The 13,501-nt window shown below is 38.9% G+C and overlaps 1 protein-coding gene across 1 annotated transcript; it reads right to left on the bottom strand.

Moving 5' to 3' along the window:
• Positions 1–7,000: 7,000 nt before the first annotated feature.
• nts (neurotensin) lies at positions 7,001–11,772 on the bottom strand. Its single transcript, XM_031731891.2, has 4 exons — positions 11,505–11,772; positions 10,225–10,286; positions 8,001–8,204; positions 7,001–7,445 (listed from the first exon to the last, which is right to left on the bottom strand). The coding sequence occupies exons 1-4, from the start codon at positions 11,563–11,565 to the stop codon at positions 7,302–7,304; spliced, it is 471 nt and encodes a 156-aa protein (XP_031587751.1). The 5' UTR covers positions 11,566–11,772; the 3' UTR covers positions 7,001–7,301.
• Between the last annotated feature and the right edge of the window lie 1,729 nt (positions 11,773–13,501).

The following is a 13,501-nucleotide window of genomic DNA, read 5'->3' as shown; positions in this document are numbered from 1 at the left end:
TCTTGATCCTTACACTTACAATGAATGGCAGTTTCAATCATTAATTTCGTTTGGTATCGCCTTTGTAGCTGTTACGGTGGTGGTTCAGTTTGCCCTGTTCAGCAGCAACTTATGTGTGGTACTGGCATAATTATACAGGTGACCTATGAAACTGTGTCAGTGATCATACAGTATCCATAGCTGTAGGTCTATGGAGAATGCATATACATTGCCAATTTGCTTGTTTCATTAACAATAACACCAGGAATGGAAAAGCCAGAGATGGCGGTGAATCGGTGAGGTCCATTGGTTTCCTTTATCAGAATGTGTGAAAGGACATTCTGATAAACCACTGACAAAAAAAAAAAAAAAAAAAGCCACTGACAATTACCAAAGAAACAGAGAATAGCCTTTGTTTAATTAACTCAAGTCAGATTAGCAAGAACATTTACTGAAAACCGTACCTAGTAGACCCTGGTTGTGTTATCCTTGCAAAAAAGACCGGATTAACACTCGGCCAAGCCAAATACCCATGGCTGCCTAAAGCTCAAAACTCATTATCTGTGAACTGCTTAATTTGATTAACATTTGCTTAAAATAAATATTTAATTAGTTATAGACATATGATAGTTGTAGACATATAAGACATCCTGGGTAATATGTTACCCAGGCATGCAAACAAACATGGCAGGCATTTATCCCTTTCCTCCAACAGTGCCATGAAAAAGTGTTTGCCACCTTCTTGATTTGAAGGGGTTTTTTGCAGATTTTTCACACTTACATGTTTCAGACCATCTAACATATATTCATATTAGACAAAGATAATAACAAAGATAATATTGTTTGGTTTGGGGTTTTGTTTGTTTTTTGGTGGGGTGGGTGGGGGGGATCATTGTCTTGCTAATCATGTCAGTCATGTCAAGTGTCAAGTTTCTCCCAAGTATTAAAAGCTCCTAATCCCATTTTAGCACATCTTAGTAACATCAATTCAATCCAGTTTTATTTATACAGCACAACAGTCGTCGCCTCAAGATGCTTACAGTAAAAACTCATTTGGCAAGGGTGAGAAGGAAAAACTCCCTTTTAACAGGAAGAAACCCTTGCCAGCCATCTGCACAACTATCTGGGAGTAATGGCCAACCCTTAAAGGTTCTGACTGCCTCTGTTATGTTAACTTAAATAAATGTCATGGGTGTTTTTTGACTTGGCATTTTGTTTGTGTTCTCCAGTGGTGGCGAACACTGAGCTGAGTCTCTTAAGCCTTTTTTTTTGTTGCCCTTTGTCTCTGTCTGCTGTCTAACTAACCAGGGAGCATTATTCACAACTGACATTGACAGCCTTACCTGTGACAATAAACTGCATTGACATGGCTCTCCCTTCACTGCCCTTGCTGAAGGCTTCAGTAATGCAGCCCATATGCAAGCCCTAATTACTTTCTCCGATGGCCCCTGCAACAAGGTCACACTTGTTATGCCACTGTCCCATCCACACAATCAGATTTTTTACAAAGGAAGCTAATCTCATTCCTTCACAAGCCATTATCTTGATCGGACTGGCTTTTTACGCAATTTGCAACGCTGTCCAGATGAGAGAATGACTTTCCTTTAGAAGGAGTGAAGACGCTCCCATCAGCATCCCAGTGAGAAGCTTCAAACTGTCAGCCAACATCCACCAACTCCAAATTGCAGTTAAATTGAAGAGGCGTTCGGCTGGAGAAAGGCCAAGACAAGCAGGCCAGGGCACTGCTGCAGCGGCAGATGTCGATGAAGGTTTTTAATGGAGTTGAATTAATTCACGCAGGGTGTAATTTGTCCCGTGTATGTGGGAGGCGTACTAAGCCTGAACTTTTTCAGGGTCACAAGAGTCGTTATATTGATAGACATCTGCTGAGGCAGCCTGCAAATTTGCAAAAACTGACAGATCTGTTCTGATGTTGAGATAATGATAAATAGCATTCCTCCAGCACGAGGCTTGTTGAAAAGCCAGAGCTGCACCCTCACATATGTTTGCCCAATACTGAGTAAACAGGGAGCGTTAAAGTAAATAACTGCCGATTTACTCTCCTAGTTAATTTTCCAAATTTAAATTGGCCAATTTATTGTTGAGTGAATTCTGTGCACCATACCGTGGAAAGGTTTTGGCTCTACAAGTAAGGATGATTTCAAATGCATGTAAATGAAAGAGCTTTAATCTGCCAGTTGTTAAACAGCAGAAGTTCTTCTAAGCAGTTTCTGAAAGTGTTTAGCTTTTGGCTCTCTAACTGTGTAACGTCAGCCACCACACTTCTGTTACAGGAGTCCTTGTTCTTGTAGTTGAAGATAGTGTATGACTCTGGTTGTACATCTAGAGTCAGTGACCTCCTGTAGACAAGATTATAAGAGGAATCTGAACATCTGAGGTGCCAAAAGCCTTTGCATAGTACTTTATCTTTATATAAAGCTAAAAATCCAATCCACATTTGTGTTTTTCTATTCACAAACATTTAAGAAAGGTTGTCTGTTTCTATTTGTTAGCCCTGCAACAGACTGGCAACCTGTCCGGGGTGTACCCTGCCTCTCGCCTTATGGCAGCTGCTGTTCCCCTCATATTTGGTCACCACTCTTTCTTTTTTTTTTGTGGTGTATATATTGTGGAGTCTTCCCGTCGTCCTTTGTCATGTCATCCACGTTGCTTTCTGTTCCCCTTGTTCTTATTTCTCTGAGTTTCCCAAGCGTGTTTGGGATGTTTGGATTCTTTGTTATCTTTTGGATTTGGGACTTTGTAATTTTCTGGACCAAGGAGCATTAAAGCTTGTTTTAAAGTTTATTCCTGCCCCAAGAGTCAAGCATTTGGGCCCATAAATGTTTGTCAGCCTTATAGTATTTCAAGTGTCTGTAGCATTTATGAGGCTTGATGTAACAGTACCAATCTAAAGGGAATTTGTATAGCTCTAACTGACACTGAAATACAGTTCTCATTCTTTCCTAACAGTTGGAAGTAAACTGTTGCAGAATGTGATTAAAATGAACCAGTTGTAGTAATCACTGGAGAAAGACAACATTTGTTTATTAAGCACATTTCTTGCTCATTTCTTGTGCGATTGTTAGATTTCTCTTTCTAATAATTGCAGGATTTGTATCTGACAACATACATGCCTTGAAATGGCTACTGCTGTTACCTGGCACTATATGCATAAAACTGAATTAACTGAATAGAACTGAATTAAAATAAAATCACCATTTCAGGATTCTGACTAAAATCTATTTAAGCAGGAAATTATTACTAAAGAAGAACCAAAGGTCAGTCTTGAAATGGTCGGTGTTATTTTCTTCCCTCTTCCCACACCAGTATAGCAAGTGGTCTGGATTAGCTTTGTAATGTACTGCCATCTGCTGGTAGTGAACCTGCATGTGCACAACTAACAAAATGAAGCATTTTGATTTGTTTATAATCCATCTTTTGAAATACATTTTTCCTGACTAAAGAAAGGTTGGAGTGTAGTAAACCAAGAATCAGACCTGTTTAATATAATCATAATATCTGTTATTATGTATTATGATGGGTAAAAGCCTGCAGGATATTGCTACTTGAACTCCTAGTTTTACAATATCCACAACTAAATCACTTAAAAGGTTTCCTTGATTGCAACGCAAACAAGAAACACTACAAAGCAACAGATTACTTTGACCTTTTGACTAGTTTTACTGAAAATAAACATGCAAAAATGTGTTGCTGAAGTTGCAAGAGTCTTCACAATTGTGGACGTAATATCACAGGATCATTTCTTGCATTGATTTGACTTATTTTTTTAAGATTTAAACATTTTTGTTTATACAGAATATTGACAGTCTTTCCAAACAAGTATAAGATTATAAGCATGGCTGTAGACTGAACTGATTTCCAGATGTTAACAGCTGTGAGGCTATGAAGCCACAAAACACCACAATACTGCCCTGCTACAAAACTTGTTGCAGTTTAAAGCTACAACTACAAATACAGAAATGTGTTTTCATTGACATATCATAGTATATGAAAAACTATCGTTCCAGTATTTTTTAAACAGCATATACTTTTCTGTTAAAATTTAAAGCTGACCAAAAAAATCTCAGTGCTCTCACTTTGTGACGCAGATTTCTACAAAGATTTTGTGACTATTCTTTCTTTTTTCTTTTTTTTTCTTTTGATATGTGACTCTTCCCCCTGAAGGGACACTTGAATTTCTATGACAGCAGCCATTCACACCGTAAATCTGAAGTAGTTACACAACACCGCCATCCACTGCCCGTGATGGGCGCATACACTGTTGGTGGCCACTGACTTGAAAAGAATAATAATGAAGGTTGTCTATATGATATATTTTTAACCTTTGTTCATGCAAAGTTTGACCTTTCCTTGTTACACCTGATGTATTTGATGTATTCAAATGGAGCTATTTGAAACATTCTGGGGCATTCGGCAAAGTGGAACTACCTGGTTTAAAGGTGCGCCGGCAGTAATTTTGGTGAGAAAGTTTAAATGGCAGCTTTAAAACTAACTGACTTGATAAATATCTGCAGTAACTGAAGTGAATGAAAAGCTAGAACGATGATGGCTGCATATTATTTCTCAGCGATGTGATTTAAGTTCAGAGGACCTTTTACCTTTTTTGTGTTACATTCAGAAAAAGTTACCGAATGAACTGAATATCATAAAAAAGAAATTTGACATCCACCTGTATCCAGGAGCACAGTTAGATTTCGTTTCACATGTGGGACTTTGAGCTATCTGTCTCTGAGATTTCAGCTGTCACCCCAATACAAAGGAGGTGAACATCATTTTCCTTTTAGGTACTCAAAAATTGAGAAATTACATTTGAAGATTTTCTTGTAACCTTTCCCTGACAGAGAAATGGTTCCACAGAAATATGACCACATCGAGGTCTGGGGATTATCCAAAATGCTGTTTTTAAACTTCACTCCTCTAAGCTCTGTTACTCCATGTAAACCAGCACACCCCTTACGTTTTCAGTGCCAGAAACCATGATGGTTCACAGGGAGCTAAATGCCTACCCATGGGTTCGTGTTAATTGATTAAAACCTTCCTCTCGTGTTCGGGTCAAATCTGATCTACAACTTAAAACACTCATAAATATTGTGTTTTACATCTGATTGCCCGAAGGCCTTATGACATCCACACTATGCACTTGAACATATAAAAGTGATGATTACCTGTTTCACTGAATTTTGAGTGTTTTAATCAACCTTGTTACATCTGTGGTGTTTCCTGTCAAAAGTGACCGCCATAGGAAATGAATGATAATCCACACAACTGGAGGGTCAAGAGATAAGATGGCAAGTATGACCCTTTACTATAAGCATGGCTTTTATTCTTTTTCGTACGGGAGGACTGATTCAGGTGAAATATCAGGTGTTGATGGTAACATGAATTTTCTGTGCCTGATTTTTCACTTTCCTTCATTTCAAAAAGTGTAACCAAAACTTTGGTAGAACAAAGAAATCCTTTGTGCCTAAACGTTTGGTCCAAACTTGTTTTGAATAAAAACAGCTGAGCTTCTGATAAGGTTAAAGGCTTTTCCTTTGCTTCAAACTCCAAATCTAATCTTGTCACATCACCTGCTCTCTCAGGCAACAAGATGAAGCCATCCCAAGTGTGTGTTTGCCTGTGTGTTGCACGTCATCCAAGTGCTTTGGCTGTCAAGGTTAAGAACCAAGTTTCAAAGAACACCAAAGCTTTTTGATTTAGAGAGGAAACTGCCATTTATTAAGGCCAAGACCTCTCATTCGCTTTAGTAAAGGTGTATTTCATCTGCTGAAGTCAAAGGGCCCCAGCGCTCCTTTGAAAAATGCTCAGCATAGCACATGCTATTAAGATCAATGTGTTGACATTAAAGGCGCCACAAGCTGAATTTTAACATCAAGAAATCATTACGGCATCAGTTTTCAGACCTGACTGTAGTTGCAAGTGGATCCCCAGTCAAAGAGTGGCAGCATTCATTATATTATAGATTTTTCACCAATCTATAAACGTTCTTGTTGAAAAACACTCATGAAGGAGACAAATACCTTTAATAATTAATTAAATTGCAACAATGCTGCTACCGGCAAACTCTACTATTTTTTCCAAATTATAAATGTATCTTAGGATATGTAAAATTCCATCACTGATTTTTGTATAAATGATTGATTTGAATTCCAAACAAAAAAATGACATATTTTGCATTATTATACATAAGAATGGATGTCTAAAGAACAAGGTTATTCTATATTTCCATACTAAGAAATATAGAGTAACCTTTTTGGTCACATGGAAGACCAAAAATGAACAGCATGTTTGTGCTTGGAGATGTGCGCTTTTTTAAAATGATTAAGCATAGCTAACATTTTAGGCACTATGTGTGTTTCATTTCAAATTTGTTGGGATTTTTCTAAGTGCATATCAATCCATATTTAGGATCCAGCAGCCCAATTGTGCATAAAGTACTGAGTCCTAAACTAAACTGTGTTCACTGAGATTAAAGCGGATAAAGAATGAGGACAGATGAGAAATTAAAGCAAAAATATGAACTTTGACCGCTACTGGATCCTGGGTTTTATGCTGTGGGAGCAGTTTGATTTCACAGTATGGGTCCACAGAGACATTTTTCTATGCTGATGAGAGTGATCTTTTCCAAGATGACAAAACCTCTATCCATGGGGCGCAGTGTGACTAAATTAATGATGAAGGTGAATAATATGCTGTGGCCTTTGCAGTAACCAATTTTCAACCAGTTGAACAGTATTGCTTCTACTCTGTGCTTCCATGCATGGCAAAGTAGAGTTGCAGAAACTTGGAAAGTCTGTGCTAAACCGACTGAAGCTACTGGTGACACTTAGGGACACATAAACTGCCATGTCTCCTGGTTTTATTTGGTCGGAGGAGTAATTTGTTGTAGGGTGTGATCTTGTGGATGCTTATTAGGTATTATAAAGGATGACGTATGACACAACTTAGCCAAGTCGCTACATAAATAGAAAAGGCAGATTGTCACATTGCGCTGGTTTTGTACCATGAATCCTTTAATTTCTGAAACAAAATAGATTTATTTTGCAGTGAATAAATAGCATACATAAATACAGTTTCTCAGAGATACACTATTTCTTTGATGCTAAGGATTTTATTTTCAGGAGCAGAATAAAGACAGGCCTCTCTGTTGGACATACAATCAAAGGGTCTGATTGGATAAAAAGGAACAGGAAAAAAAAAAAAAGATTGCATCTACAAGAAGACAGAAAATAAACACAATCACATAATTACACAAAATATGTGGTCCGGTCCCTTAAAATGGCGCTGCGGTCTCTGGGGTGTCAGTAAAATGTACTTCGTTTTAAGATGTACGGGCGCCGAGTCTTAGTGATGTGCCCCGCTTGCCTCTTCAATATGTAGGGTGACTTTCGTTTCAGTGGAGCGTCGCTGTTCTCCTCTGAATACTCTAGAGAGTCTTGGAGTAGCTGTGAGGAGTGAAGGGAGACACAGCAAAGGATGAGTGTCACACAACATGAGGGAGTGTGAGGGGGGGGCGGCAGGCAAACATGTTTTGGTACTGACTGCTAATCTGCAGGTGTTGTGTTAACATTTAAAAAATGAGAAATGCCACAGTGCAAGGAGCCAAGAGCGGAAAGAAAAACGATGACAGCGAGTGAGGAAGAGATGAGGAGGCGAAGTGGGGGTGAGGGGAGATTTAACGAAGTGTGTTTGCTTTAGGAGAGAATACACATGCTCCTGTGTGTTCTGGCGCTGTGAGTGAGTAAGTGTGTATGTACACAAGTCTGTGTATTTGTTTTGACTGGGCTTTTGGTTGACAGTTACTTCTCAACAAGTAGCTTAGCTAGGAGATTAACACTTTTGAGAATTTCCTTAGCCATCCATAATTTATGCAAGGTGCTAGTGGAACCTCTGATACTTAGATTTTACCAGTAAATATTTGCTTGTGCTTATGCAATTTGTTGTTATTTGAAAAGTAGCCCACACAGCAAAATAAAGTAAGTTAAAGATGATTGTCTGACCCTCTCCTCCCGGCTCTGCAGTACTCGGCAGATGTGCTGCAAGTTGTACATCTCATCCAGCAGCTGGAGGCTCCCCTCCCTCAGACCCCCATCCTCGTCCTCCTCCTCGCCACTCCACGCCTCCTGGCGCAGGGCGCTCAGCATCTTACAGAGGTTGGCCAGAGACACGCGCCAATAGGGGGCACTCTGCTTATTCTGTTTCATCTGCACAGAGGGCACAAGATACCAGGATGAGACGGCTAAATGGATTGAATGGTTGGGTTTTTAACACTCAGAGTGCATCACTTAATCAGATTCCTGCTTTGAGCGATATTTTTGTTGGTGTTTTAGTGTATTTTGTGAACTTGGGTGAAGTGAAAACTGTGCTGACCACTCAAGAGGCTGACGTTTCAGGTGGTTTAGAAGCTTTTTGGTTTAATGGGGATTGTTTTCTCTCGTGAAACATTTATATCGACAGAAATGATCCGACTGAAAAATGACATTTTCATCCATTACTCAATCCACGTCCACAACACTGTAAGTACAAACTGTGGCCATAATTTTAAAATTCAGCCAAACTGTTGACTTTATCATTTTGATATTTGTCCTTTCATAGCTTATTTCATAGCAAACAGAATACAGTCAATATTGTGATCTACACCTAACTCTCACTCAGTGTTTTAATGTTGTACATTTTGCATTTGCAGCAGTAAACACTCAGGTAGTTCCTTTAAAAATGGACTGAGGATTCTGCATGTGAGACTTTTACAATGTAATCTAAGCACCGATTATTTTTTAAAGACACATGCACTCACAGTGAACTTTTCAGCCACACGTAACTTCATTTAAGTGCAGACAACTGAGTTATAATCTAATGTCTCTAGAGTGCAGTGAGATGTTAAAGAGCCCCCAGAGTCTTCTGTGTGTACTGGCTGTCACGTGCATGTTGCAGTTAAAGATGTCAGTGTCAGTGAGGCTCACTCGGGTCATCATTTATATACAGTATCCTCAAATATAAAGACAAAAACTCTTTTTGTTTGCCAGGCAGGAGACGTGGATAAAAGCTTTAGTGGCATCAAATGAACAAGTCTCGCAGGATCAAACATAAGCAGCTGACATTTGGAAATTGCCCATGCACAAAAGACAAACTAGCTGAGTTAGTGTGGCCATGCAATTGTGCTGTGATGTCATATAAAAGATTGTGGTGCTTCACTGGAAATTTTTACCTTAACGTTAGTCTCCTGGGCTCTTTAGCGTTCACAAACTTGCATTTTATAGAGACGCTAAAGCAGTTACAGCAAAAGCTCAATCTAAATTCCAGCATCGGAACAACTAACGATACTGAACACAGAGCTCAGTGACTCACTATGCAGAGTAATAAGAAGGTAATTTAGTTGTATTCAGTAGAGAATGAAAAACCACAATGGAGCATTAACCGTGGTATCTAATCAGATGAAAGGAAGGGAGGAGTATATCAGTCAATTTTATTGTCAAATATATAGTGTGTAGATAAAGAGCCACAAATAGGTCTATCTTCCACCATACTGCACTTTCCAGCCTCTTGAGCAGTCTGTCAGTCATGCAGCAAGTTATTATTACAATCATCACCCCTGAGCAACCTCTGAGCATCGGCAGCCATGAATCAAATGGCTGATTTGTCACCGTCATGTCTCCGTGTGAGCATCGCGGTTTTTTATCAGCAGGAAGGGTAAAAGATGTGTCGTAACTATACTGCCAGGTCCATCTGAATCCTATTAGGATCGGCCATCCGTCTGTGCGTGCCTTTGGTTCCACATTCACTGATTTCATACCTGAGCTTTGCATAGCCTCAGGCAGACATCAGATAAATGTGATAAAAAGCTCAAAGTTACAACTGAATTAGAATGCCCAATCTCAGCTCTTATTTTCTCCTCGTTTCAAAGGACTGCAGCAAATGGAAAGGTGATTGTTTTTTATTTTTCTGAGCTCATTTGAACTGGATACACTTTTAAAAAGAACAAATCGACTTAAAAAACAAAGTAAATGCTCAGGCAGCCTGAGTGGCACAAAAAGCCTCTTGTGGTAAATTATTTATCTCCCACTCAGCATAAGCACAACCGCAAGTTGAGGTCGCCACTGAAGTGTGGATGTAGATTTCATGAAAGAACACCTGGAAAGCCTTTATCGGCGAGGTCAGAGACCGACCCGGCAGGATGAAGCTTTTCTTTCCAGTCTCTGATATCACAGATGTAAAAAGACCAGATACCTTGGAAGTGAAGAGACTGCTGAGTAGTTCCTCTTCTAGCGCTCGCTGCTCCTGGTCGACATCTGTCAGTTACAGAAAAACAGCTTTACAACATTCACATTTCACACAAATAAAAACACAAAACAAAAGATTTCTGCCCTCATAAACATAAAGCAATATAACTAAAACAAAAATACTTGGTCTAATCTAAATGTATACCGAGACATGTAATCCAACTACTTAAAGAAGTCAGTATTTTGGGCATCAATATTTTTGGAGTGGAGTTTAGCTCAGTCCTCAATGAAATGTTATTTAAATTTAAGAATTAGTTTCTCATCATTTACATTTGAATAGTAATGTGGCGAAGAAACCCAGCCCTCGGTCATCTTGATCACTATTGATAATGGAGTCCCTGTGCACCCTGACAGTGACAAAAAGCAACACATAATATCAATATGTATATATACATGTATGTGTGTGTGTGTGTGTGTGTGTGTGTGTGTGTGTGTGTGTGCATAAAAGTTGTCTTTTATTTGCTTATTGATCCAAAAGTGACTATCATCTAGTACCAATCCATTCACATGGATTTTGAGTATTGGAAATAGTTCAGTGTAAACTGCATTTAATGTAAAATAAATGAAACTAATTAAGTTTCATTTCCCTGACATAGGATCAAACAAAGAATGTGAACAATAGTGTAAGTTACATTAATAGTTACATTAATAGTTTTCTCTGCTGTGCCTTGTTTGGAAGAGGTGAAGTGAAACTTTCATAAAAGCCCATATTCACTTGTGACTATGGCCACTTTTAAGCTTTCAACAGGTGACACTATTGATCAGCCTGAGTCCCAGTGCACGCTGACAGTTAAACAAAGCACAAATTATGCATCGATTTGAAAGACTGGAAGAGGCAATTGATCTTTGAGGAGGGAAATAGTTTTATAGCAGCCTAAAAGAGCTGCAATCCTTGAGCAACATTAAGATTTTCACTTATACATTTATTTTTTTTAATAAACCGAGGTTTAAAAGTTAGCTGTGTCATGAAGTCAGATGCCATTCTCTGATTTTTCCTAAAAAATAAATAATTTCAACTGCAGGTTATTTCAGTATTTAATCTAAAGGACCAAACTCAAAACCATCCTGTTTAACCAACTTTGCCATTAAAGGTTTTTCAGAAATATTTGCAGTATTTTTTTTTCCTTCTTTTATGCACATGCAACATTTCAGTAAGATGCACCTGTTTTGTGAATAAATTCATAAAGTTCTGCATAGAAAACCTGTTGAAAGAACACCAGTGCTTACCTGTACAAAGTGCACCACATGTTAAACAGAGGAGAAGCATACACGCCAACTGTGTCTGCATCTTGATCAGAACAAAAAAATCTGAAAAGAAATACCCCAAACGAACAAAAAAAGGATCCCACTCTGAAGAATTCACCTGAGGAGGAATCTAGTCCATAAGGTTAGGGGCCAGACACAGACAAAAAGAGGCTGAAGACAAAATTTAGTGAAGCTGTTGTTTTTTTTTCTTGTTCTTCTTCTCCTTCAGATCTATACACACTTAAGCAGTTTTCTGCTGCTGGGATGTGAAGCACAGTGGGCTCCATTCCCTGAGTATATAAGAGCCAAAGTGATGTCACAGCATCTGCCCCCCCCCCCTACCCCACCCACACAGACACACATCTCCATCCCCACCTTCCCACCCATTACCACATCCCACTCATTCTCCCTTCATGGCATCTCTTCATTCATGTCACTGTGTCATCAGATGTTTCATCCGACGTCACTCCGGCATCATGACGCGAAAGGTTTTTGCGTCAAGGTTTGGAAGATGTGGTTATTTCCCCTCATGAACGCACACAGTCTGAGGTTAGTTTAGCCTCATGTTCCACTGATGGGAACCAGCAGTGATGAGGCAGGATGAACAAATCAGGCTCACTTTTTGCTTCACAGTTTGAACAGTCTTTTCATTTATTTTTTCCATTTATTTTTTCCTAATTCATCAGGTTGTTGCCTTGGTTAACAAACAAAACCAGTACATGCTAAAGGCTTAAATATTGCTGACAATTAGGACTTAATTAACATGAAGGCCCATGTTTCTCTAAAGCAGGTTTTACTTTGTAGTAGTTTTTTTTTTCTACTATGAATTCCCGCTGACATAAATGTAATCCATTAATCAACAAAAAGCTTGAAATTTATTACTGCATTGCATGATCATCACAATCAGTCCACAATCTGCAGACGTTGGGATTTCTATTTTTTTACTTTAATAATAAAAAGCTTTTTCACTGGAGCTTAACCTGGCTTTCACAACTTGTAAAGAGGACCTTGGAAACAATGACTAAGAAAATAATCTTACCACCAGGTCCATTTGGTAGCTTTTGAAAGCTTTCCATCATATACCCTCCAACTTTATTTCTCTTCTTTAGGTTTATATTTTTGTGTAATTCCATAGAAAACACTTTTAAATCAGCATACTTACTCTCTGAACTTAAGAGCAAATACAAAGCCATGCACTAATTTCTGATTCATTTTGTTAATGTAGTTTAAATAGAGCTGTTTTATGGTTTTGTTGCACAAAATTGTAAAGGGGGAGCCAAATGTTGGGACCGGTTGAGCCTGAGGAAAAAACACGAGATGAGGTAAGTAAAGAAGAAGACTTCTGGGAGCCTAACCCTATTGCAGCCAACCAATGGATGGTCCATGGTCACCTGATCCAGCCCTTACTATAGGCTATATCAAAAGGGAAGTTTTAATCCTAATTCTAAAAGTGAAGAACCTGTCTGTCTCCCAAACTGGGAACTGATTAAGTTCAAATTAGTTCAATTCAATTTTACTTATATAGCATCAAATCACAACAGTTGCCTCAATGTGCTTTATAGACCCTCCGATAATACAGAGAAAAACTTCTCAAGCAGATGTCACACTCTGGTGACAGTGGGAAGGAAAAACTCCCTTTTAACAGGCATAAACCTCGGGCAGAACCAGGCTCAGGGAGGGGCGGCCATCAACCACAACCAGCTGTGGGTGGAAGACAGGATGAAGACATGCTGTGGAAGAGAGCCAGAGATTAATAATAACTAACGATTAAATTCAAGGAGACAGAAGAGGGACCTGATAGCTGTAAGTTCCACCTCAAATTCTACTTTAAAAGATTTGCATGTGAGGAGAAGAATTTTAACTTACATTCTTTATTTAACAGGGAGCCAGTGAAGAGAGGCCAATATAGAAAAATAGGATTTCTCTTTCTAGTCCCTGTCAGAATTCTCACTGCAGCCTTCTGATGTAACATTTAACCG

Source organism: Oreochromis aureus, linkage group 7 (genome assembly GCF_013358895.1).
Source record: "Oreochromis aureus strain Israel breed Guangdong linkage group 7, ZZ_aureus, whole genome shotgun sequence".
Classification (NCBI taxonomy): domain Eukaryota; kingdom Metazoa; phylum Chordata; class Actinopteri; order Cichliformes; family Cichlidae; genus Oreochromis; species Oreochromis aureus.
This window is presented reverse-complemented; position numbering and strand designations above follow the sequence as displayed.